This window comes from Syzygium oleosum, unplaced genomic scaffold, assembly GCF_021117445.2.
Source record: "Syzygium oleosum isolate NSW1041296 unplaced genomic scaffold, Sole_v2.1 Sole_v2.03, whole genome shotgun sequence".
In the NCBI taxonomy this organism is placed as follows: Eukaryota; Viridiplantae; Streptophyta; class Magnoliopsida; order Myrtales; family Myrtaceae; genus Syzygium; species Syzygium oleosum.
In genome coordinates this window covers 9,353,574-9,377,611 of record NW_026607487.1, presented here as the reverse complement: position 1 = coordinate 9,377,611, position 24,038 = coordinate 9,353,574, and the positions used below count along the sequence as shown (strand labels likewise).

Genomic DNA, 24,038 nt, shown 5'->3' with positions numbered 1-24,038 from the left:
TCTAGTTGCTTATGAATTCTTGTTTTGCTAGTATATTTTTACCAACAAAGCACATTCTGCTTGTCCTTTAAACCCAGAATTTCAAGCAATCTCTTTACCAGCACACAAGCAAATACAACAATGTGTTTGATGTATACGTAGCTTAAAAGAATAAAATATGACACTCACTATAAAAAAGTTGACAAAATCCATGGAGCACAAAAGACAAGCAAAAACAGTTGTAGCTTCATGTTATCAGTGCATTCACCGGTGAATTCACTCCAATATTGTTGACACAAAAATTCCAATTTACTCATAAATCGAAAGGAAGAAAAAAGAATAATCTTTATGAAAAAGAATCATTTAGCACATCTCACAAAAGGAAAAATGAGAAAATACCATCTTTAGAACTTTAATGACTGTAATACCCTAGCATCTTTCTTGTTTTGCTTCAGAAAAGATTGAGAGTAAGCAGGTATCCACAGTAGCTCACTCGACAGAAACACAAAGAAAGCATAGTACACATGTCAAAGTCAAAGAAAGGAGCATACCATAGTGCAGAAGTAAAATCCAACCGTGGTAAAGTAGAAAGACATCATTCTAAAGAAGTCAAAGAGCTGTCCGAGTCTGTATATATCACGGCTTAAAACTTGTTCCCCATTGCCCCCAGCAACCTTCCCTTCAAATAAAGCAATCTGATTGAGCCCAACATCTCGACCTTTTCCAACCTGCAATATTCACAGCTTAATTGTGCTCGAAGTAAAATGAACTGGATATAAAAATCGAGAATTCTAATATAATATGGGAGATCTTACTTGAATATACTCATGATGGGTAATATTTCCTTGGCGTAGCGTGGAGTTAAACCCTGGCGTTTATCCCCAAATTGTTAGAAACTTCCACGGATCGCTAATGGAGAATAGAAGGAATGGAGAAAACACTATCACATACGAAATTAATATAATCCACACCATTTTCTAGGAACTTAAACGTCAAGAGAAAAATGGTGCACAATTTTAGTACAGGATCAAAGCCTAATTGCATTTTCTTAATGGCCCAATTGCTATTAATTCTGTGTCTGGCTCTCCTTATTTTGGCCCTTATATTCTGTGCGTGGCTCTTCTTAATGGTGCACTCAATTTTAGTACCGTTTTTGAATTAGGAGTCGCCAACATGTACAAATTTAGTTATCGTGTCCTGTAGGTGGGTATTCAATCCTGCATGAATAAAGATTTACAAATTTAGAGGTCCACATGCCAACGATCGAAGATGAGATGAAGAAAGCTCGTTGCAGGCAGCAATTCATCATAGAAAGTCAAGATGCTCAAATAAGCGATGAGAATCTATAACACTATCTTCTGTCCAAGGAAGCAGGAGTAGAGCTATAAAATGCAAAGCAAATATGTATCAGTAGTGGAACTATTCAAGAGACGGACCGAACTTAATGGAAAAAAACACTGTTCTTCTTCTTCTCCGGCTTTTCCTCTTTTTTTTTATGTTGAAAAAGTCAACTTTATAATCCCCCGAGAATAGCCATGTAATAACTCAGAGATTACACAAGATTATGCATAGTCGATAAATAATTCTCCGACTGACTATCGAAACCATTGAAAAGAGAACATAGAGATGCTAATAAAAATCAGAATGATGCAGCTCTTTAGTTCGAACAGTATCACAAGCAAAATTTCATCCCCTAAAACCAGCACTGTTTTCCCTGACTATGCGCATTATCAAGGCTACTTCCAGGAGGCTTGAAGCAAAAAATGGTTCTGTAGAGAGCTAAAAACTGAGATAAAGGTACAGCTAGTAATATGACAATAATATAACAAGTATACTGTAGTTTTTCATACAAGATTCTATTGTAAACAAAAATATTCATCATGTCAAAACCTGAATAGATATCTTCACTGATGTTGATGACACGAGAGGCCTTGCTTATTCCACCCCGAGTTATATGAAAAACTCTATCAAATACATCAGGATGACCATAATGCATACGAACCCTGAAAATATAAAAGGTTATTTTCCCGGCACTCATTCCGAAAGGTCAGTCGAAAAACAGGAACCATGTAGTTTACTTACTTCAGAGGATTTGCAAGAACGCGTTGTCCCATTGTTACAAAGCTGGTTTCTTGATTAGACATGAATAAGGCTAAAGAAGACACACTGCAGGTCATCACACATACAAACACAAGAAAAAGAAGGGAATGAATATACAATGAGATTTGCTTGATGTTTCCTTGGATCTACCTATATCATATGCCTAACATCAAAGGAATGTACCTTCCAGTAAAAACGTGTTCTCTAACACCCAAAATTGTAGGAGGACGGATACCATGATCACGACGGAATTCTTCAAGGAGATTTCTCATTTTCAATGCCTCTTCGAAATAATTATCCTGAATTAAATGACTTGCATTAGAATAACCAAAAGCTTCGAGAAAATAACAGTTCCTGTCTGGTGTATGCACAGGAGTATGATCATACAAGAACCTTTACAAATTGTAAACCAGACAGTAGAGAGACAATGGAAAGGATAAGACAAGAATATGAAGATACCACACTGACAGTTTAAGAAACTTTAAGGGAAAACAACAAAAGAAACCACTGCTGTCTCATAACAAGGCGACATGTTTTTAGTCAAGAAATGCATCATGAAATAGAGGGAAACTCGCAGTTCTATACGTAAATGAATATTGCTCAGCCTTTAAAACCAAAAAGAAATGGAAAAGACGCTGAATCTTGACGGCTGATAATGGAAAAACAAAGGGAGAAATAGTAATTATATGTGATGCAATTATGGAACTAATTTCGCAACACAGCAGAAAGATCACCAAACAGAATCCAATATTCGATGTCTCCTTAATAATTAGTATCAAATACAAATAGGAGGACCCAATAAAGCTTGAAGAGAAGCTCTAGGATTCAACTACCTGATTCATGTCAATGGTCTGAACTGCATTTCCACGAGTAAATATAATGGCATGGTTCTGGTTCTCAGGTTTTCCCTCGCCAAGTTTTGGATTTCCAGGCAATTTAATGGAGTAGATTTCCTGAAAGAAAGTTAACAGGCAAAGCAACAGAAAGCTCTTTATATGCACAAAATGTGTACATACAGATTTTAAGAAAGCAAAAGAGGGAAGCAAAAACTGCACCATCTTAAGGGCTTAAAAAAGGCAATAACAGGTCATTTCTTACAACAGAATATGTGATCACCATGACTCTTTGGACATTGTAAGAGAAAATCAGAAAATCAACTAAGAGAATCAAGTAAATTAAAAGATAGCTACCTCAGAACACAACAAAGAAGAAAACTAACCATATCTTTTCCATTTACATCAGCCTTTACAAGCTTCGAGTAGAATTCTTTGTGGACTTTTCCATCCTTCAAAGTCTCAACCTCATCGATAAAAGCAACGCGTAGCGCTTCATTTCTAGGACACAAAATAGACATAAATCCACACATGCATCAAATATGAAGTTACAAATCTAAAGGTGTTTCCATATGAGCAGAGATATGGCATCTAATGAGATACAGGAAAGCAGGCAACAAGAAATAGAGCTAAATGTTACCTTTGCATTAACATTGCAATGTCGGCCGCCTCAGGTTTCTGCTCCTCCTTCTGCTTTCCATAAATCTGACATGTCACTACATATGTGAACTTCAGATCTGCCTGCGCCCTCGCTTCAGGTGAAAATTCGAACCCTTGAGTATCAGTTACATCGCTGCTTGAAACTGCAGCTTCAACATCTGAAATATCAATCAAGCATAAGTAAGACAGTGAAAGCCATCCTATCACATGTATATGAAAGGCCTCGAAGCCAACCTGCCGAACCAAGTCTTTCCAAGTAGCTCTGAAGCACAAGTGCTTTTCTGTAATACATCATCCCACGAACTGCAAATCTCCGCCAAATCATATGTTAGAGAAAGTGGATTAATCAGATAATTAACTCGAACAAAATTATCTTCCCATGTAAAAAAAGAATTAGCAACTTATTTAATACATGCACGAAAAATTATCAATGAATTGAAAAAAGCAAATTACGAAAACAAAAAAGAAATTTACAAATATTAGGGTGTGCAGAATGCTCATTTGATAGGCAGAACTGTTTTAGGTTGAAGAATTTCCTCCATTGCTACAAGTTCTTCAAAACACATATGCCAGCAGGACAATGTTATATTTCAGATCAGTCGATATTCACAGATAAATGCAATGTAGTCTGTGATGAGAGTGCACAAATCCATGAACAATGAGCAAAATCAACAGTTTCACTTCCAAGGTAATGATGTCTGCAAAACTAGCCGTACATACTTTTGTGGCGTAAAGTATTTTAGGGCATGTTTATTTACAATGAAGCATAAGATTTTCCCATCAAAATTAAATGAAAGAAATATATGTGAATCTACGGGTCGCCATTCGTATATTATTAAGTTTAGGGGTTTAGTGTTAAAAAAAAGTCAAAATGCATCCGCTGCAAGATTCAGAATTAGTAAATAGAAAATAGTGTAAGTCTTCCAGACAGACCCTTATACTTGGAATCAACGTAATAATGAATCTTTCAAAAGCCACATGAGCCGCATGTGGCTTTTAGTAAGTAGCCATGGGGGTTCCAAACAATGTCTACTTGTTAGAGCCCATATTTACGTGTGCGGTGTTCATTACAGGAAGTCAGTGTTCACTAGGCAGCCAACAATGAGTAGAGTCTCCAAAGACTTTATAGGCTGCAGGGAAAAATGGAGGGAGTTACATGGCCTAATATTGTGGTCTGGTCGACTACGACATAGATTTAAAAGAAAATAATTTTCTTTAAAATGCGAGTGCTCTTTGGCAGTTAGAACTCAGTGCTGAAGAAAGTTTCATGGAAAATCACAAGGTCAAAGGATGTGAAGTCGCATTGGACATGTTGCAATCATGCCTCGATAAAATGGTTGTGAAGTGGTAGAGACCACTGGACAGTTGGCAAACACGAGGAGAATGGTCAGTGGAGGATAGAAATTTAAAACGTGGAAACTGATATGGACAAACCATCATTTGCAAGAGCAAGCCTGTTAAGATGAAATTTAAGCCAGAGAAAGATGAGAACAAGCCAACAACACGGCATAAAGCAAGCGTTTATCTTTTATCGTTTCCCATGCTTTTCAGGTCTAGTAGTGCAGTATCCGTATATTTAGTTTCCTTCACCGATAAACTTCATATTTCCAGCTTAATCAACTTTCAGACACAATGTACTTTAAACTTCCAGCAATTTATTTATTTTTTTCCGGCACATAGGAGTATATTAATATCATGAATTTAGCCACATCCATCCGGACTCCATTGGATGCACTTGTGCCTGAGTGTGGAACCAATAAGCAATTCCTGTTACTCCTCCATCATTTGAATTTGAGATCATCTAGAAGTGAAAGGTCTTCTAAGCAAAACACCATTGACTTAAGAGATAACACTTCAGGGTTGTCTTGAATTACATTAAATAAATAAACAACAGCATCTTTTTATCTCATCAAGCAATGGGAATGGACTGGGTTCGCCATTGTGATAAGAAAATAGATAAGCACCAGTCACTATTTGTCACTAATGCCCAGGAGAGATAGAAGAGCCAGTGAGAAGGATGATCAAAATTAAAGGCCATTTAAGGTAGGTCAGTCTATGACATCTTGAAGTTCTGTTGTGCAGAAACATTTAGAATACACAAAAACTGCCAACATAAAAATAAAAATAAAACACTATAGATTTTCTTTTGGGTGATCTATGTTCCAAGGATCTCTTACTCAAAAAACAGAAAAATAGGGTCCCATTTTTTTCAGATCCTTCAACAAAAAAGAACCCAGAACCCAACAAGGCATAAGCACTTTCGCACTATTTTCACTTGATTTCGCCTAGTGTCTCCGATCATAAGAAAAATTGTTTCTTAAAAGGAATCTTCACGAGAACTCGATTTTGAGATGGATAAGAAACAGACTGACTACAACTCAGAACCACCACTGCCAGAAGTAATAAATAGAATAAGAAGAAGAACAGCAAGTTCCACGCATGAGAATCGCCATATAGAAATAGCACAAGAAAAAAGATCTCAACTATAAACATTAGTTAGTACTAGTTCAAATGACAATTGACACAGTCATAATTTTCCATTCATAACAATTTGATGGCACATTCCCATGCCCAAAAGCAATATCCCGAGCTTAGCATGGAAAGTATCCCAATTCAAAGCTTAAACAGAAAGTGCAAAAGAGTGCATGATGATGAAGAAGAAGCAACCCCTCTTATAGACCAACGATGAATAAAAATACTTTATAGATATAGGAAATCACCTGTTCTTGCCAATGTTTGTCCGCGATAAGAGGCCCAAAAACGGAGTTCTAGGATATCGTTGGGACTATCAAGCAATTCCGACTCCAGTGCACTTTCATCACGTCCAATTCGAGCAAGGAAATTTTTCCACTCATCTGGGGGAAAAGTCATTTGATGTATCCAATAGAAAAATTAATTACAGAAATTTTCCATCATCAGAAAAATACTGCAAACACTAACATTTAGCAGTGACCAAATGAGCATTTTTCACCCATAAGTCTATCAAAAATCATTATATTCTATAATCAACTCAATAGCTTAACTGCACTATAGCCACAAACAGGTACTATTCATCACGATGGATGATTTTTGCACCGAGTTCTTCTATGATACACATTTCTTATAACAACAAGACAAGTCTTTCCTATTTGCTCTACTTTTTCTCACTCTATTTATGGAGTGCGTATGCTCCTCCAACTGTCCGTATGCACAGGTCAGCATTGAACATGCTCAATCAGACATTCTTTAGCCTGGAATAATGAGTCCACCAAGGGACAACAATTTGTAAAATGCAGCAAAAACAGATTTGAGCAAAATTGACAAATTCAAACACCCTGTGGATATTCAGCAAAAAAAGAAAACTTCTGGAAAGCTCTAATAAACACAGAAAATTGATGGTCCATCCTGGAAATGTACAATCAAAACTATATAAGCAAAAGACTGAATAAACATACCAAGAAGATTAATTGAAGTACCTGGAAATATCTTCTGGAGGTAAAATAAAATGGATATTCCATCCTCATTTTTCTTCTGGAGTTCAGACAAGCTATACAGTACAATCTCGGAGTAGTATGGAGTGAAAACACTGCATATAAGGCAATCACAATATATTCAGTGATGTAGCACTTACAAGAAAAAGAAGAAAAGGCACTGAAGAAAAGCTATTGCCTGAAGGGCATCATCTCTCGGACAGGTTTGGCTGGAGGCATGTCCATAAATAGAGAGTTGGTGAAGAACTGCAACCTACGTCTTGCCTCAAGATTCCTTGGGACATTGGAAGCAGAATCTTTTATTGTTATCAATGAAAATAACCTCTTGACTTGTCCTTTCTGCAGATCAACAAAGGTTCATCAATTCTGACATGAAAAGCACAATGCAATAAGGAAGGAGGGAAGAACAACAATGTCAAACGGCATAAGTTTTACCAGATCTGCATCCCTGGGCCACTTCAATTTTGAAAATAAACGGCCTTCAGCCCGTGCTTTGGCCAAAATATTCCACGTATCATAGTTTTCCCTGAACATAAATGCAACAGAACTTAGAAATAAAGCAAACACCACTTTATTTAAAATTATGAAGATATATTGCAACATGGGCAACCTCATATTTATTGAAAGCACATCGTATCGCACAACATCATAGAGATCTTGAACAGCCTTTATCGCTCCTTTCTCTGAATCCGCTGTCTCTGACTCTCTCTGTACGATAAACATTTGAAGATAATATGACATATCCATGGATGGAACAGCATAGAAGTGATCAAAATAATAGCCCAGATCACTGTCAGCGTACTTAAATCCGCACATGCAATAAAGCCCCCACCCCCCAAAAAAAGAGAAACAAAGTAAAATGATTGAATTTTTCTCGTTCAGTATCTCCATATTTTGAGAGTTTTCCTGCAGAAGCAAATCCCAGGTTGACTCATAAAATCGCAACCCAACTCATTGAAAACATTTCAACAGTTAAAAATCAAGTAGCCTGAGTTGAAATCAGTCAGCAGAACCCACAAGTTGAATTGGTAAACGTGTTGAGATCACATTTTGACTCTTACAAGCTCGGGATTAACTTAAGCTGCAGGGTCATGTTCCTACATTGAATTTTTTTGGGCTTAAGGAAGCCGAATCCCAATTAAGGCAGCTCAAAAGCCATTACTCATCAAAACATGAATTTCACAATGTGTAATGACAAAAAAAATAAAAAAATAAAAAGAAGGGATAAACTCTTCTTCATCTTCAGAGAAACATACAAATCAATTCAGGTTCACTGTTCACAACCAGAGTCAAGGATATCCGTGTCTTCTGCATATGCTCAACCAATGCTTCAACAACAAGCGTCACTCCTTACCAGCCAAGAACCATCGCTGACCGATATATAGCTTTATGTATCTTTCGTTTTCAGTGTTAGAAGTGAATTTTTCCAATTATTTGCTTAATGCTAAGCTAGATCAGTAATTTAATTATAATGTGCACTCAAAGTTGAAATACTAGTAATCTATTTCAAAAGTCAAACTTTACATTTATATTTATAATTTTCAGCAATTCCTAACATATTTGGGCCCGTAAATGCATAATCTGCATTTATTTTAGGAACCAGTTTAAGTATTTTGGATGGAACAAACTTAGCAAGTGTAGTTCTGCAAATGAACTTTTATTCAATTAAAATATTTAATTTAAAGCTTTAACCACTAATGTCAGTAATTGCTTAGTTAAGTAGTTTGAAGCTTTATAATCCTATATGTATGAGACTTGCAAAATATTACGTAAGTTTATCAATCTAGCAGTATTACAATTCCTTAAGATTCTATCTAATAGACACCTCACCGATCCTGGGTGAAAAGGTGAGTTTGGAAAGGTCAAGGCCACTGCACCGGCCCTGGACACCGAAGAGAAGAAAATCTGAATATAAAACGCCTAAGAGAAAGTAGTTTCATACTTCTTTTGATAGAATGGAACTATCCTTTCAGCCTCCCCACACGCAGCTCAAGAATATAATTAGACAAAAATCATCTTTGCACTTCAATTTTCCCCCAATCACTCCATTTATGGAGCATATATTCAGGCAAAAAATCAAGGAGAAAAGAAGCAATTATAATGATAAAACCCTAATAAAAGGCACAATGTGCAAAGACAGGACATATAAAAATTTATTTAGAAAATAGATGACAACTGCATTCAGCTAATTGTCTTTAGAGAAACTTTTATACTGAAACCAGTATTTGATATGCAAGTAAGGCACAACCAATAGCTCAAAACACGCATATACATCATGACTGCCAACGCAATAAACAGTACTTTCTCCATCAGTCTGCGAAGCACAAGAAATTCCAGCAGTAGGGACAGTATACGAACCAACATTCCCATGAGTGCCGTTACTCTTGAAATCACTAACGACAGCTTATTCATCTGAAAATCCACAAGAATGCTCTTTTTCTTTATACTTGCTTCAATGTCCTCATATACTCTCTCAACCCTGGCAGGGGAATAGGACAGCATTAAGACAACTTAACTGTTCAGTAGCTGACTCTGACAATTGACATTTTTTCTTAAGGTAAGGTAATTCTACTAAAGGCCTCAAGAAATCAAAAAAAGAGCTCGATCACAAGACAAAACATCTACTATATCAACTCACTTGACAATTAAAATTACCAAGTATGCTTACCACATCCTTCCTTCTCCATCAAGTATTTCTGTCAAAATATACTTGATGGAATAAAAGCACTCTTCCACGGCATATTTCATGTAGTCATCTCTATAGATCCTTTCCCATAGCTCATCTTGCGACGACTCTTTACTATCGACAGCGATATCCTTTGCTATAAATATCTGCATTTATATTAACAGAAACATGAACTCTGCAAAGAGGCAAAGATAAGATGCATGTTACAGGATAAATGCATAAATCAATCTCTGGAGAAGAAGGTGAAGATGTCATTTTTATCTTTTGCGCGAAGGGAAAATTGGGGGAGACTTACCTTGCTTGCGAGAAGAAAGAGGGGCCATTGCACCAAGGGCAGTTTCCAAGAATTCTTAGGCATCAAAAGCAACTCCATTTCTCTTGAAAAAGCAAGTAATACTATAAAATAAGTATCTTAGAGCAAACAAAAGCAGAATCTAATAGGCAGATTATGTATCATAAAAATGAGAAATTATCAAAGCCACCCTTTAAGGTCAGTGACATAATCAAAGCACATGTCTATGCTTACAGGTTAGTGATATAGTCTTCTTCTCTGAGGTTCTTCATAATTTCATTCCAGAAGGGGGCAAAATGAGCAGCATCCACTTTATTCTTCTCCACAACCTTTGCATGAATAAAGTCAGCAAGTACCTTAGCGTTCAAGCGCAAAGACGAACTTCAAAAATATATGTTTGGTAAGATGATAAGATATGTAAGTCCATGGGGATAAAATACAGTTTTTGCATAAGTACTAAACGATCTTAAGAGCTTTCTATGCTTATCATAGCTTTCTATGTTTATCATAATTCAACTAGCAAAAAGGTCACCTGGTTGGAGAGTAGGTTTGAAGTCCTGAAAAAGATGAGTCCATAAAGAAATAAGATGGTATCCAAGGGCAAAATATTGCTCACTAGGAATCGAATAAATACTTCAAATTATCATGAGATGTTAATAGAATAAAAAGTGAGAAATAGGTCAGACCTGTTGGGAAGTGGAGCATGGAGGTGGTCCATAAATGCACTGGGAAATTGCTCGAAAAGTCTGTGGACAGCTTCCAATGACCTGATCTGCAATATTACAGCATACATTTGACTTTCAGAGAATAAATGGCTTGAAAATTTAAGCTGAAGGCATAAAGATAAAAAACAAAGAAACATGCAAATGGGTACGTCCTCCATCTACTTACAAGTGAAGAGTAAAAGGGAAAAATTACCTCCCCAAGACGATCTCGCGCCCCAAGTAAAAATCCCCACACAGCAGATATGATGGTGTAAAACACATAAATATCCAAAAGATAAATCTGAAGAAATCAAATAAGAAACAGAGGAACAAAAAAACATCAATAAACACAATAAAAAAATGCTTTCGACAAAAAAAGAGCATAATTACAATTACAATGTTGAAATGACATCAAAGAATCTATATGCGAAAGGAAGTCTTCCTATAAAAAAGTATATGATCGATTTGGAGTGGTCGTGGCTTTTGGAGATGTTGGCTTTCAGTTGTGGCTGTAATTCAAGAACTTTTCAAAGTATATTATAATCCTCCATTTTAAATTGCAATTTTACATTTTTTCTATTTAAAAACCAAAAGTGAAAGCTAGAAGCTGCAAAGAATCAGATTCTTTTACTCAATTCTTCCTTTTCTTTTTATGTAAAATGGCAGGTCCTCCCCCCACCCCCAAAGACAAAAGAAACCAAGAGTTGCTAAACTATCTCAAATTCAGCAGAAAGGTTGATAATGTAGAGACATGACATGAAGGAGCTGGTAAATAGATGGAGGTCGTGGTAGCGTCGTGGTGGTGATGATGTAGTGCTGGGGATGCTGCTAGGAGATAGTGGCATAGGGGAGTTTGTGGTGATGAAGCTGCTGCCACTAGTGAGGGGGTCAGACGCAATATGTCATCACTTTATTTGGAATTACAACTTTATTTTCTCAGATTACCAACCTTAGACTTCCCATCACTCTAACATAGCATAAAATATCCATCAGTTTCTGGCAAACCCAATAACTAGTTAAATTACATCTTTATGACCAGACAAAAATTAGAAGGTACAGGGTAAGGAGTGAATTACAGAACCTATCTTGCATCCTACCACAAACACAATAATCTGCATAATTCAGGGCCAGTGGGGGGTCTCAATGACTTTACAAAATCAAAGGAGAAAACTGAAATAGGCATCCCAACTTACAGCAACCACAGGAGCCCATAAGCTGGCAACTGTCAAAGCATTGTGGTTATCTGCAATAAAATGAACATTATAGACCACCAAATGGCATAAACAGGGGAAACAAATGGGGATTATAAGAAAAGCAAATTATCAGGCAAAACAAAAGATGCTAAAGGTCGCCATTTGGTTACCCTCATTTTAATAAAAAAAGGAAAACAGGGCAACCCCAATACATAAACCTCCCCGCTACACAACAGTCAGGAAAGGACTGTCCATTATATGCAGCTATCCCCTTGCAACATATTTTGCGAAGCTGTTTTCACAACTTAAAGCAGCAGACTTCAATCAAAAGGTCCTTGAATACAAGATTGAACCTTAAAGCAAAGCAAGAACTCTAGAGGGAGAAGCATATTAGATGTTTAGAACACCATAATAGATAACCTGTCTTGTATTTTGTTAACTCGATTTATTCTTTGCACGCGACCATCCCTTCTAAACTCTTGTATATTACAAGACAATTTAACATACTTGTAAATAAATCAAATGCCAGGCATCGGAAGTTTCTTTAGAAAATGCTAGAGAGAGTTTTATGTCAAATTTAAATTACATACGATCACAAAGAATGCATATTAACATAGGATATTTGGTTTTAAGGCAAGACAGCATTGCAGAACAGAACTGCCTTACTTTTTGATACAAAATCATGCCACGAATATGTCAGATTATCCTCTTCAACTATATCTCTTGTTGGCTTCACTAAAGGTTTGATCTGCAAAATACAGGATTCAAAGCAATTTAAAGACACACAAACATCAAATCTCATGACAATAATTATCACTAGAAGAGCTATCATGAACCTGAAGAAAATATGCAAAAGAAAACTTTGCGCTCAATATGACCAGCCAAAAGATCATGTACCTGCAATTTCAAGATCATCCACATCAGAAAATCAACTTAGACTCGAAGTTGACGTTCTACCAACACGATTGAGACTACTTTAATAGACACAGAGATATAGAGACGAATAACACAGATATGAGCAAACGAAGTTAAAGCTGAAAAAAATGGATCGCCCAATTAGACGTCTTAATATTACTTGAAAAAATCACTAGTCCTCTCATACATGCCACGTCCCACATAATATCTTTCCTGTAAAAACAGAAAGGCAAACCAAGCAGAAAGGGCAAACTGTCAACTATTAGATAATAGACTAGTTGGCAAGAGAAAAGCACGGAAATAAAAAATAAAGAGAACCTGACGCATCCATTTCAGGAAGCGGATCAAAGGCCAGCGATCACATTGATTTGTCATACGATGGCAGGCTGGTATCCGCATTAACATACTAAGGAAAAACTGGAAACCAGCATAGATGACAATAACAATCACATACAACCTATATACAAACGAATCTGCTTGATTCTGCTCCTGGAGAGCCTTCCTGCAGTGTATTCACAACCGCAAAAAGAGGGAGTTAACTATACTAATAAACTGAATACAAGTCAAGGGGAAATGAAAATTAAGACGAATGCAAGAATACATACACATAGAGGAAAGATATAAAAACTGAAGCAGCAGTAAACCAAAGGAAGCGGAGAAAAATTCGAGAGACCGCAAGACGCCTCGTAGTTGAATATGCACCATACATCATCACTATATCCAGGACACCTTCATCATGAAAATGCAACTTGATCAGGCCAAATAATGAAGAATTAATAGCAATAGCATCTCTTGAAAGGTGAGATCTTCGAAAAGTGAGAGATTTCTATGGGAAAAAAAAAACCATCTCAGAATGACAAAAATAGCCAGTAGTTTTAGAGAAAACACACTTTCAATAAATTTCATCACCACGAATGTTGGGCCTAGACTCAGAACCTCCCGAAGAGTGTTGGAGTTAAAATGCCCGTTATTGAAGGCAATTATCGTGAGTCCCTAAAGCAAGAGTACAAAATCACGTCATAAAAAAGAATGAAATCAGCATCATAACTCTGTAAAAGTAGTAAATATAAAACTATAGCACCACGCAAAAACACATCTGTAGACTAGCATTTCTCCAAAAGAAGGTCAAGAAAATCCATTACGTAGATTCCATAGAAGCCTTGACTAATCAAAATCACAGTGAAAGGAGACCAAAAATGTCATAAAATAGTTCTAACAGAGAGATAGGGTCTTACGTTCGACATTGAAAAGCCTCAGAAGCTGAGTAGGAATATAAGAGAAAAGAAACATGCAATGAGTGCTTGAGAGAGAGAGAGAGAGAGAGAGAGAGAGAGAGAGAGAGAAAGAGATTAAAGAGACGAGAAAGTACACAATTTAACAAACATAAAGTATGATATTAAGCAGTTTTAGCAACAAAAAAAAAGCATGATATTAAGCATGCAATCAAGCAGTATGCATTTTAGACTCGAGAACAGAAATGGAGGAGAATTATGCCCCAACGTCAAGTTTGCAGATTGAAAGGCATATAAGCAATCAAAAAGCTAATGCAAAATAGATTTAGCATTTTGTTTTCACATAATGAGCTTTGGAGACTTATACGTAAAAACTGAGTGATTTAAGAGAGCACATCAAGTAGACAAGGAAACAAGGAAAAACGGAGTTATTCAAATTAGACTCTTGCAAACCTGAAACATCATAACTAGAAAGATCCAGAGTCGATGGAAGCTATGGTAAATATGAAGGAAAGTGCGGTGCTCCACAAATGATGTTTTCCCCCGGCGCTTACTTCCACTAGTTTGAAGAAGAATCTGTAATAAGGGAAAAGAAAAAAAAGAAATACTGGTCAACATGCATAAGCAGAAAAATAGGAGGATTAAAGGGCAAGTAAAACATGCATAAGCAGAAAAACAAATGCAAAGGCTGGATTTATACCTTCGTCCTTGGTTTTGGCTTTTGAAAGAAGGAGGAATTTTTTCGCCATGGCCAGCTCAGTTCAAAGCAACGAAGCGACCTGCCAAAAGTGCCATAACATTTAGTCAACCATCAAAGAGAAAGCAACTAATGATAGACACAAAACGGATACCAAACATTACCAGAAGTATTCGTTAAAATCATCATAGTTTCTCCAGGAAGAATGCGGAGCCCTGCCATTGTCATTGTTTCCAGCCTCCTGTATGTTACACGTTACAAAGATAAAACGGAAAGCAGGAATTGATGACTAACACTCCCATGATGCGAGTGAAAATGCAATTCAGCTTTTTTTAACAAGAGATGGAGCATCTCATCTCAATCTACGATCAAGATGGCATTCATACCGTCGCCAATCCTCTTTAACAAAATAAACGTTGTATAAGCCACTCATGATTGGCAAATTGATACACAATTCCCTACTAAACGCACGCCAATAGGACCTAAACATCCATTAAACAAAGCATTCACTAGGCCCGTTTACCATCAGGACTCTGACAAGAGGAAAGACGCTCTCTAACATTGGTACTGACAAGTCATATTGCCAAGCACAGAGACTTTAAGGACACACTACTGAACAAGGACATACATTTTGAAGCAATAAACAGTCTAGAGAAGAAACTTCCTCTTTTCCACATAGATAAATGAGAAAGGTAATTTTGAAAGGACAATATCAATTCAAAAGAGAGTGAGATTTCAACATTTCGCTTTTTTCCTTCAATGTACAAGAATGGACAAATTTACAAACTTTATGTCCAGAAATCTACATTTACGTGGCACAGTTTCAAAGAAGCAAATGCATGTCAAATAAACTCCTCGTGTTATTGGTTTTTAATTGTTAAACTGAGAAATGGAAATCTTCCACTGCAGACCATTCCCATGCCACGCAACCAGAGTCTTATGCTTATGCCTATTTGTTTACCAAATACTAACCAAAGCTACAAGACTGTACATTAGGTAGTCTCAGATCAGCCCGAAGATGGCCATATGAGCAAATGCAAGATCCAGCATTCACTCATTGCCAATCACAAAGAAATAAGACCAGCACAATCACTCACAAAAAAGAAGCACGAAGTCCATATACACTCCGGCAAATTTCTTTAACTTTTTTGCAACATATTAAAACAAATAATCACATTGCACAAAGAGGCAAAAAGAAAACTAACTGTCAAGTATGCCGTACTTAAAAAATACAGTAGTAATGAAAACCACACAGAACACAAAAGTAATTTAAAGAAAAAGAAAAGGGCATTTGTGGAAAAAAAAAAGAGTTCCAAAAGAAGTGTGGGTAATAATTAGATCATAGTAAACGCGTTTCTATTAAATTAACCATGCCCAACCAATTAATGCGCCTACTGAAGTCTTAACTCACAGTGAATTTGGAAAATTAAAACAGCAAAACCACTGATATTCCTGCAGAGCATTGACACTATCACAGAATGACACAATGCAATCAACGTTTGCGCTCTCAATGAATGCCAAAAAGGCTCCTTGATGTGACAAGTGAGACAACCTATCAATACTAAAGAACATTTACCCACAAATAACATCTCATAGAGGTGAAAACTAGTTACTGCTTAACGTGCACATGCATGTGTGAGAGTGAGAGTGAGAGTGAGAGTGAGAGTGAGAGAGAGTTTCCTACTTTAGCTACAGATGCATTTGCAATTGATTAGAGATAAAGCAAAGAATCCGAGGCCTACCGCTGCAACCACTTCATATAATGGAGCAATCACTTGATCAAGAAACGACGAATCACCATCAGTAGACAAACAACTATTAGCTTGCTGTGCACTCCTTTGCTTTAATACATCATCCATTTCCCTAGCCATCTGTGCATCAAATCTTAGAGTTCATACGGCCCCATGGGAATTAAGGATGGTGAAAAGGAAGAAAGAACAAGCGAAACAGAAACACAAAGAGAAAGCAAAAGGACGAAATCTTACATGATGGAATATGTAACACAGGCACTCTGGCAAGAATCGAATATTGGCAGCTTCACCCCATATTAAGAAGTATAGTGAAACAAACAGTAGTTTCTTCTCCTTGCTAACAGCATCAAAACTGCAAAAATTTACCGAGTGAATTCTCAATTGTCAAAACTATAGGACCCCCTCAAAATGGAATTTCAAAAGTATTGAGAAGGTAACATCAAAATATACCTGCTCCATACTGGCTGAAGGCACAAGTAGTTGCACCACTTAATATAATTATCTAGCGACTTCTTATATACATTATCGACAGCAGCTTCATGTAATTTCTAAAGTGAAACAAATAAAAATCCACCATTAACCAATAATCACATTGAAAGTAACCAAAATAAATTGAAATCTCTGCAGTAAAAAATAAGGCACGTCAACTGATCACATTTTTCGACCAATAAAAAACTGATCACATTTGACAACCAATGACTATCAGATGCTACAATTGAACTATCCAATTAATTTCAAGGATTTTGTCTCAGATAACAGCAAAAATTGATAGTAAGGTTTTATTCATCATAAAAGGAAAGTTGTGGATCCAAAGATGTTGGTTTCTCTAGGGTCAATCAGCACATTTGCAGTAGAAAAAGTACATTGCCAGGTAGGGGTACAGATCCTAGAGTCTTTGCTCCTATTTACAGCTTTTATGGAAATCATCTTGCTAGGAGTTCAGAGAATTTCTCCGAAGAACTAATTAGAAGAGAAGAAGGACAATCAAGGTAGCGCTATCTGCGTAAGTACGGTGGGATTGCATTCCAATGATCTAAAAGGGTAATCTTCTTCAACAGATGCTGTTGCGAAAAGGCGGAATGGAGGGATTATATTTTGTCACATAGGATATCGGTTCACATTTTGCATTTAATAGCTTTGATAATGAGAGTATCAATTCCATTACAATTGATTGCATAGACAAGGACTTTCGATTTGGCAGGCCCCTCCCAGCCCAACCCTAAACACTCTTAAGATCCTTTTCCAAACCTGCTCCTTAAAGAACAGACACATCAACAAATCGATCCTATTCCTATTATTCGCAAATGTATAATTCATTAAAAGTGTTACACCTGTTGAGCTCTAGCTTTTATTAGGTAATTTCCACATGCTAATAACAAAAACCAATGTGGTGCCATCAGTGAATTTTTACCAATTATGAGATACAAAGAACCAAGGAATGCTGTGCAGGCAGAAGCATTTTATACCAGTCAAATTACAATCATGAACATTAAGCATTTTATACCAGTCAAATTACAATCATGAACATTATATGCATAACCGAATAAGCAAATACAGCAATTGAAGCATGTGAATTCAACTTGTCAAGGTAACTTACTGGTTCAGTTTCCTCAAGTATGGAAAGTTGAGACTGTTCATTTGCAAGAAGATGAGCCACATGTTCCCGCTGATTGGAAACATTGTCTTTCTGAAAGCAGCATGATTAAATTCTCATAAGAACAACTCACATGGAAAGAAAAGCATCACTTGCTGATGTAAGTAGAAATTATAAGAAAGGCAATTCAAGTAAAATCAGGGGATGCAAGGGGTGTTGCTGTAATATAGCCAAAACTCAGGAGGTGTAATGAACAATAAGTTTAGAGAGGGCGAAAAAGAGGCATGAAATTTCAGGATACACATATCCCTTGAGCATGCATAACAAAGAAAACCACCTAGCGATGGTGCTGCTTGTCCCATGCAATAAATGTGCATAAATATTAAACCAGAAGTCCAACCAGCCAAATTTTTTTTTTGAAACTGCTTTTATGTAGATCGGTACCCATTGTTCAAGCAGTCTGGTTCAACTAATGGGACCCACTGAACTGCAAACTAGATACTTCACCTGTGTGTACAGCAATTCAGTCGCGAGCCAATGACCAAGACCAATGAATACATAAGTCCCATCGATGACCCAAAATCTGATGAAGACAGAACACAAGCCATGACCCAAAGCACACACTAAACTAGACACAAGATTTGGCAAGCAAAAATAGAACTCGATTTTCATAGCATCTGACAAGATCTGCTACCAAATAGAACGTCTGAGGTGCTACTTTCTGTAAACATAGTCCAAATTCGAATGCCTTGTAGGTACAGTTCTACCAACATATTTGGATGAACACCACCACCATACACAACATAAACCGATAATCTCCCAAAAGAGCAGAATTAGAAGTTAAAACAATATCCAGACCTTAGTCCCTATCTGTATGAATTTGCACCAGTATACAATATATGCTATTAAGCACGCATGTTGCATAAGCTTTATGCAAAACAGAAAAAGGCCATCACATTCCCCTCAAGTGGACTACCGTGCCAAACATCCAAATAAGCAGATCTTAGTACATTGTTAACAAAACTGCACATTAATCAGATTGAACTGTACTCACAACCTTCATAAATGCAAATAAGTTCATCAAACTAATCCTACACTCGTTTCCATAGCATTGAAAAGTTTCTTTTTAAGCTAACGGCTCTTAAATACTTTTCGTTCCCCATCAACTACCCAGAACTAACTAGATATATCCATATTGGGTCAATCAAATGCATGCCTGAAGAACAGAAAGTATTGGCATGTTTTTCTTTGGTATGTTCTATATAACCGATGAAAGAGGAATTGGTGAGAGAGGAGCAAAAGTTATCATGCAGGATAGTCATCTACTTACACACAAAAAATTGTACTAAACCATCCAGAGAATCATAAGGAGACTCAGGAAGCAAGCCATCACCCAAAAACAAACCTGAAATCCGAAAACATAATGAAGAAAATCGAATATATCCACACGTCTCGTAGCAGGAAGAGGATAATCTGCAGGCAATTCTGGCAGGCCTCTAAAGTAACTCAGAGCTGAAATTGCCGCCCGAACCTAACAAAAAGTTACTGAGTAAGACCTTTCCAAGTCAGCAAAATGACGAATACATGGCAGATCTGGTCTTGCAATAAAAATGAATAACCTCGGGGAGAGTCGCTATCACATTTGTTGTGCTTGGAGCGTCCAAAGGTATAATATTGTAAGCAACAAGATCCTCCGTCATGGCAACATCGGATTCCATCACTCGTTTCAGCTGCCAAAATGAGTTTCATACGACAAATTAATAGAAAGAGGAGCTGAGATTTATTTTTCACAATCAGATGCACCATTCATTCATTAAGATTAAAACATTATTCCAGACATATGCTTAGAACATATCATTCACTCAATTCTCGTAGGACTTGGGCAGATAAATTGTCTCCCTTCAGTGATAGATGATAGTGCATCAATTTTATATGCTTTCTTTCAAAACAATGCTGATTAATCCAACCTCTTCTGGAATTTCTGCACTCAGCTGCTCCAGCACTGACCGTAAAACCTTCAGTGTTGCAAAAACTCTTTTCCTCTTCAGTGTCTTTCTCTCCAGCCTGTAATTACCATTCCAAATAGTAAATGTTCCAAAAAGCAGAAGAGGAAAAGGTTGTCATGATAGGGAACTATGGCAAAATATAAAGGTAAGACATGAAACAAGATCAGGATAGAACAGTCTGGGACAATGGAGGATATGGTACAAGATAGAGCTCAAAGCGTATAAAGGTCCATGCAGTCAAATTCACATGGTGAAAAAAGGCTAGTCTCTGCTTTCTGCTATTGTCTAAGAACATGACACTCAATGTCTTTATTTATCAGCAAAGAAGCAACTAGATGTCATTAATATAGTCCTGCAACAAAATTTGCACACTGTACTCTGTTTATGAGGGGAATACCCCAAAAACCACCGTTATCTACAGGATAAGGGAAATATGTGAAATACAGGGATGAATCTATATTTTGGCCTCTGCATCAGTGAAATTCTGCATCAAGCCCGGCAACTATGAATTTCAGCCATTCTAGTGCCAGTACATGAGTTTGCTATATGGAGCTATTATCGAGTTCGAAACGCCACTATTAAACTGCCAGAAAATGTGCCAATGCATATCAAACATATACACGTAAGCAGCACCTTACACGTAAAACACAGGATGTTACGTAACAATATCAACAAGATACCCAAACTCTAGAACACGATAATAGAAAAGCTGACAAAAATACAACAAAGAGTGTTAGGATTTGGACTCTTGACCTATGCTTTGATAAAACATTACACAAAATGTTTTTCTAAACTTGCCCATTTATCAAGAAGAAATCTAGGATTACATTAAAGGAGGACAAACTAGATAAAGGGAGAAACAGAGATAAGAGAGTTAAATATATCTGTCAAAATAAAGTACGACCAATTAACAAATGAAGATTTTACCAAGAGAGAAGCCCAATAATTTGGCCAGTCACAAAGATGGCCATATGACATGTGGAGTGTAAGGAAATGATATGCTACTCGAAACCATCCATGAAGTTGCAGGGTTCAAAATGCTCATACGCAACCAATATATAGAAACATTGTAGTAAAAAGATTAGTGTAGTACAAACATTGTAGTAAATGCTTATACTGCGTTAAATGTCATTTTAAGGGAAGTACTCAAACAAGTGGATGGACTTTACCCTAACTTACACAACTAGAAGATCGAAAGGTCCTACACTAGAATAACGTTTTTTGAATGCCTCCTACACTACAAATAAATTCAAGTGACAAGGTCTAACAAAATCTTCATTGCAATCAACTTCTGCATAATCAGAGAAATTAGATGCAAAAACAAGACAACAAATTCATGTCTCTTCCTGAAACAAGAAAAATCAAGATTAGAAAAAGATCCATCTTAAATCGCCTATGCAAAGTGAGATAACGATGCATGTCCTTCCCTCCAGATAAGAGAAATGAAGATTTGACAAGGACCTTCTTTAGATAGATAGGTGACTAAAAGACCCAGAAAAATGCTAAAAATGAGAAGAGCAAGACAAAACATACTCGCCAAGATTTCCAGTGTGAGCAGCAGATTCCCTCAATTTCATCTCTTCTTCTCGCAGATTGACTACATTATTTTTCTCTCTGTAGAATTTATAGAACTCTTGCAAACGAGCAATGTCTTGGCTTCTATCAATGGCCCCACCTTCCCTCTTTGCAAGCTTTTGCTGAAAATTAATTCAGAAGGAAAGCATACATCTCAGAAATAACTTTGTGGAGAAGAAAATCATAATACCACCCTTTAATACATATTACCATCTCATAGGTTTAGTACCTATTGTATGTTATAAATTTCAAAGGCATATTCTCTGAAAGGATGTTACCTGAGAAATATTCACAGCTTAATGAAAGAGATTCACTGAATTTTATGTTATTTTACGTGAATAAGGATCATAGTTCATTTACAGATTGCAAGTCAACATGTGACCTCATGCCAAAGACACTACAGTTCTATTTAATAAGTCAATTGCATATATGTATAAAAAAGCGTATGTGCATAATACATACATAGTAGTTTAAGAGTCTCGCATGGCTTTGGGGCAAAAGAAAATCTTAATTAAGTGATAACAGTTTATGATGGACAAAGATATTGAGTAGACCTATGAATAAAGCTGCTTGAGATAAACTTTTCAAGTCTTTGAATGTCTATACGCTCGGCATTGGTGTTTTGAAAGGCTTGAAAGGGGGAAAGAAAGCAGAGTGTATAACATGAGCATCGAGAATGGGAAAACCAAAATACCCAACAAGAGATGATTGATTGAGAACAAAAATTTCTAGCTTTGATGATGATGTGAAATCACATAAAAGTTGCCAAAGAACATAAATGAAAAAGGTGGAAGAAAACATCTAGATTTTGGAATTAAATAAAGACGAGCCTCGTCATTATGCAGAAAAATTTGAAAAAGTCCATTATACCAAAATCCTGAGAAACATCATACTAACCATGCAAATGAGAGAATACAAGAAGAATGCAAAGACTTGACTTATATCACCCTGTATGAGAGCTTATCAACAATTGGGACTTGGAGCCAACCTGCAATCCCCTTCCAGCCCCCTAAAATCTGAAACTTTCCATCCCAAATGTCCCAAGAAAACTTAAAAGATTTTCCCCAACCATATATTCAATCTCACCGAATTTTTTACCATACATCTACCACTAGAGAACACTGTTTAAAAAACAGCTGTTGAAATTCAATCGTTAAATGGGAACGCTGTCCAAAAGTAGATAAGTTAGAAAAATGATAATCAAAGTAAAAATATATTAACAAGTGGAGCCATAGAAATTAGGACAACGCTGGAGAGTCGGTAGTAGAATTGTGTGTTCAAAAAGTTGGGAAGTTGTGGATAAATGGGAACATAGAATTAGGTCTGGGGTTTTCGAAGGCAGAAAGGAAGTGTCTGTCCTGCGATGACAAGTGAATGAAGTTGTTCTCCTATTCATGCAAAAGGTCAGCTCCAGGGCCCACCCCAGGTAGATCTATTGAAGCATCCCCGCCATGTTATATAGGCAAAAGTGAGTCAATCCATCAGTCTAAAAGTACATAGATGGGTTTCTCTGTGTCTTTGGGTGGGTGGGTGTGTGCATGTTACACAGAGAGAGAGTGCATGAAAGCGCAACCATATAGAACATTACCAGTCCACATAGGTGCTTGCATGTAAATCTATAATCGCCAACCAATAAACCTAAATACAGAGAGTCTGCAGCTTGCATATATAACATAAAGAATGGTGTCTGTGGAATACAAACCTTAATTACCGACATTAAACCAGTCTTGAATTGTAAGACACCTCTTCCTTCGCTGTTAGGATCCAGACTCTGGGCAATCGAATACGCATGCTCACACACTGCAAGTTGGTGAAAAGAATCAACGACGATTACAAAAGGCAAAATCGGAGATCAAATGGGCCCCACATACAATATATCCAAAAACGAGTCTTCCAGTCAGCTTGGATTCTTGGACATGCAAGGGTAACACAGTAAAGGTAGCAGTTTCATGAACCAACTAACCTCCTAAATCAATAAAACCAACAAAACAGGTAAACAATCACATACTTTTGTTGGAAAAACATTCATTAATAAAGAAATAGAAAAGAGCATAATCAATGAGTTCAGGACGTTTATAAGAGCTGGTACCCCAAAAGGAGATTAACAAAAACAAAGGGAAAAGTCTAGAATACAAGAAAGAAAATAGCAATGGCTACAACAAAATGCAAGATTAGGAAGCGATCCATTCTGCTAGAGATTTGTATATGAATGCCTTAAAAAAAATTTCCACATCTAGTGTCCTTCCAAAATTCTTCTATTTCTCTCTAACCAGGTGTTCCACGTAATTTATAGAGGCAGAGGACTCCAAAAGTTTCTATAAAAAATCCATGCCCTTGCACTACCTCCATAA

At 36.8% G+C, this 24,038-nt stretch overlaps 1 protein-coding gene across 5 annotated transcripts in view; it reads right to left on the bottom strand.

Annotated features, from left to right (window-relative positions):
- The window catches only part of LOC115679295 (callose synthase 9), a 36,417-nt gene that overhangs the window by 9,805 nt on the left and 2,574 nt on the right, over nucleotides 1-24,038 (bottom strand). For all 5 annotated transcript variants that reach the window (XM_056309055.1, XM_030602899.2, XM_056309057.1 and 2 more), the window contains exons 3-42: nucleotides 23,390-23,487; nucleotides 21,646-21,809; nucleotides 20,074-20,170; nucleotides 19,726-19,836; nucleotides 19,512-19,637; nucleotides 18,110-18,199; nucleotides 16,963-17,060; nucleotides 16,747-16,864; nucleotides 16,504-16,632; nucleotides 14,926-15,002; nucleotides 14,765-14,843; nucleotides 14,518-14,640; nucleotides 13,723-13,825; nucleotides 13,438-13,561; nucleotides 13,151-13,334; nucleotides 12,993-13,045; nucleotides 12,754-12,814; nucleotides 12,584-12,665; nucleotides 11,918-11,967; nucleotides 10,939-11,025; nucleotides 10,707-10,792; nucleotides 10,553-10,577; nucleotides 10,255-10,349; nucleotides 10,024-10,105; nucleotides 9,711-9,874; nucleotides 9,401-9,521; nucleotides 7,653-7,750; nucleotides 7,478-7,568; nucleotides 7,221-7,381; nucleotides 7,028-7,137; nucleotides 6,293-6,427; nucleotides 3,807-3,875; nucleotides 3,553-3,730; nucleotides 3,299-3,413; nucleotides 2,913-3,032; nucleotides 2,263-2,378; nucleotides 2,062-2,145; nucleotides 1,870-1,982; nucleotides 795-847; nucleotides 531-707 (exon numbers count right to left, since the gene is read on the bottom strand). In XM_056309055.1, coding sequence (XP_056165030.1) covers nucleotides 531-707; nucleotides 795-847; nucleotides 1,870-1,982; nucleotides 2,062-2,145; nucleotides 2,263-2,378; nucleotides 2,913-3,032; nucleotides 3,299-3,413; nucleotides 3,553-3,730; nucleotides 3,807-3,875; nucleotides 6,293-6,427; nucleotides 7,028-7,137; nucleotides 7,221-7,381; nucleotides 7,478-7,568; nucleotides 7,653-7,750; nucleotides 9,401-9,521; nucleotides 9,711-9,874; nucleotides 10,024-10,105; nucleotides 10,255-10,349; nucleotides 10,553-10,577; nucleotides 10,707-10,792; nucleotides 10,939-11,025; nucleotides 11,918-11,967; nucleotides 12,584-12,665; nucleotides 12,754-12,814; nucleotides 12,993-13,045; nucleotides 13,151-13,334; nucleotides 13,438-13,561; nucleotides 13,723-13,825; nucleotides 14,518-14,640; nucleotides 14,765-14,843; nucleotides 14,926-15,002; nucleotides 16,504-16,632; nucleotides 16,747-16,864; nucleotides 16,963-17,060; nucleotides 18,110-18,199; nucleotides 19,512-19,637; nucleotides 19,726-19,836; nucleotides 20,074-20,170; nucleotides 21,646-21,809; nucleotides 23,390-23,487 — 4,247 coding nt within the window. The remainder of the gene's footprint in view (nucleotides 1-530; nucleotides 708-794; nucleotides 848-1,869; nucleotides 1,983-2,061; nucleotides 2,146-2,262; nucleotides 2,379-2,912; nucleotides 3,033-3,298; nucleotides 3,414-3,552; nucleotides 3,731-3,806; nucleotides 3,876-6,292; nucleotides 6,428-7,027; nucleotides 7,138-7,220; nucleotides 7,382-7,477; nucleotides 7,569-7,652; nucleotides 7,751-9,400; nucleotides 9,522-9,710; nucleotides 9,875-10,023; nucleotides 10,106-10,254; nucleotides 10,350-10,552; nucleotides 10,578-10,706; nucleotides 10,793-10,938; nucleotides 11,026-11,917; nucleotides 11,968-12,583; nucleotides 12,666-12,753; nucleotides 12,815-12,992; nucleotides 13,046-13,150; nucleotides 13,335-13,437; nucleotides 13,562-13,722; nucleotides 13,826-14,517; nucleotides 14,641-14,764; nucleotides 14,844-14,925; nucleotides 15,003-16,503; nucleotides 16,633-16,746; nucleotides 16,865-16,962; nucleotides 17,061-18,109; nucleotides 18,200-19,511; nucleotides 19,638-19,725; nucleotides 19,837-20,073; nucleotides 20,171-21,645; nucleotides 21,810-23,389; nucleotides 23,488-24,038) is intronic.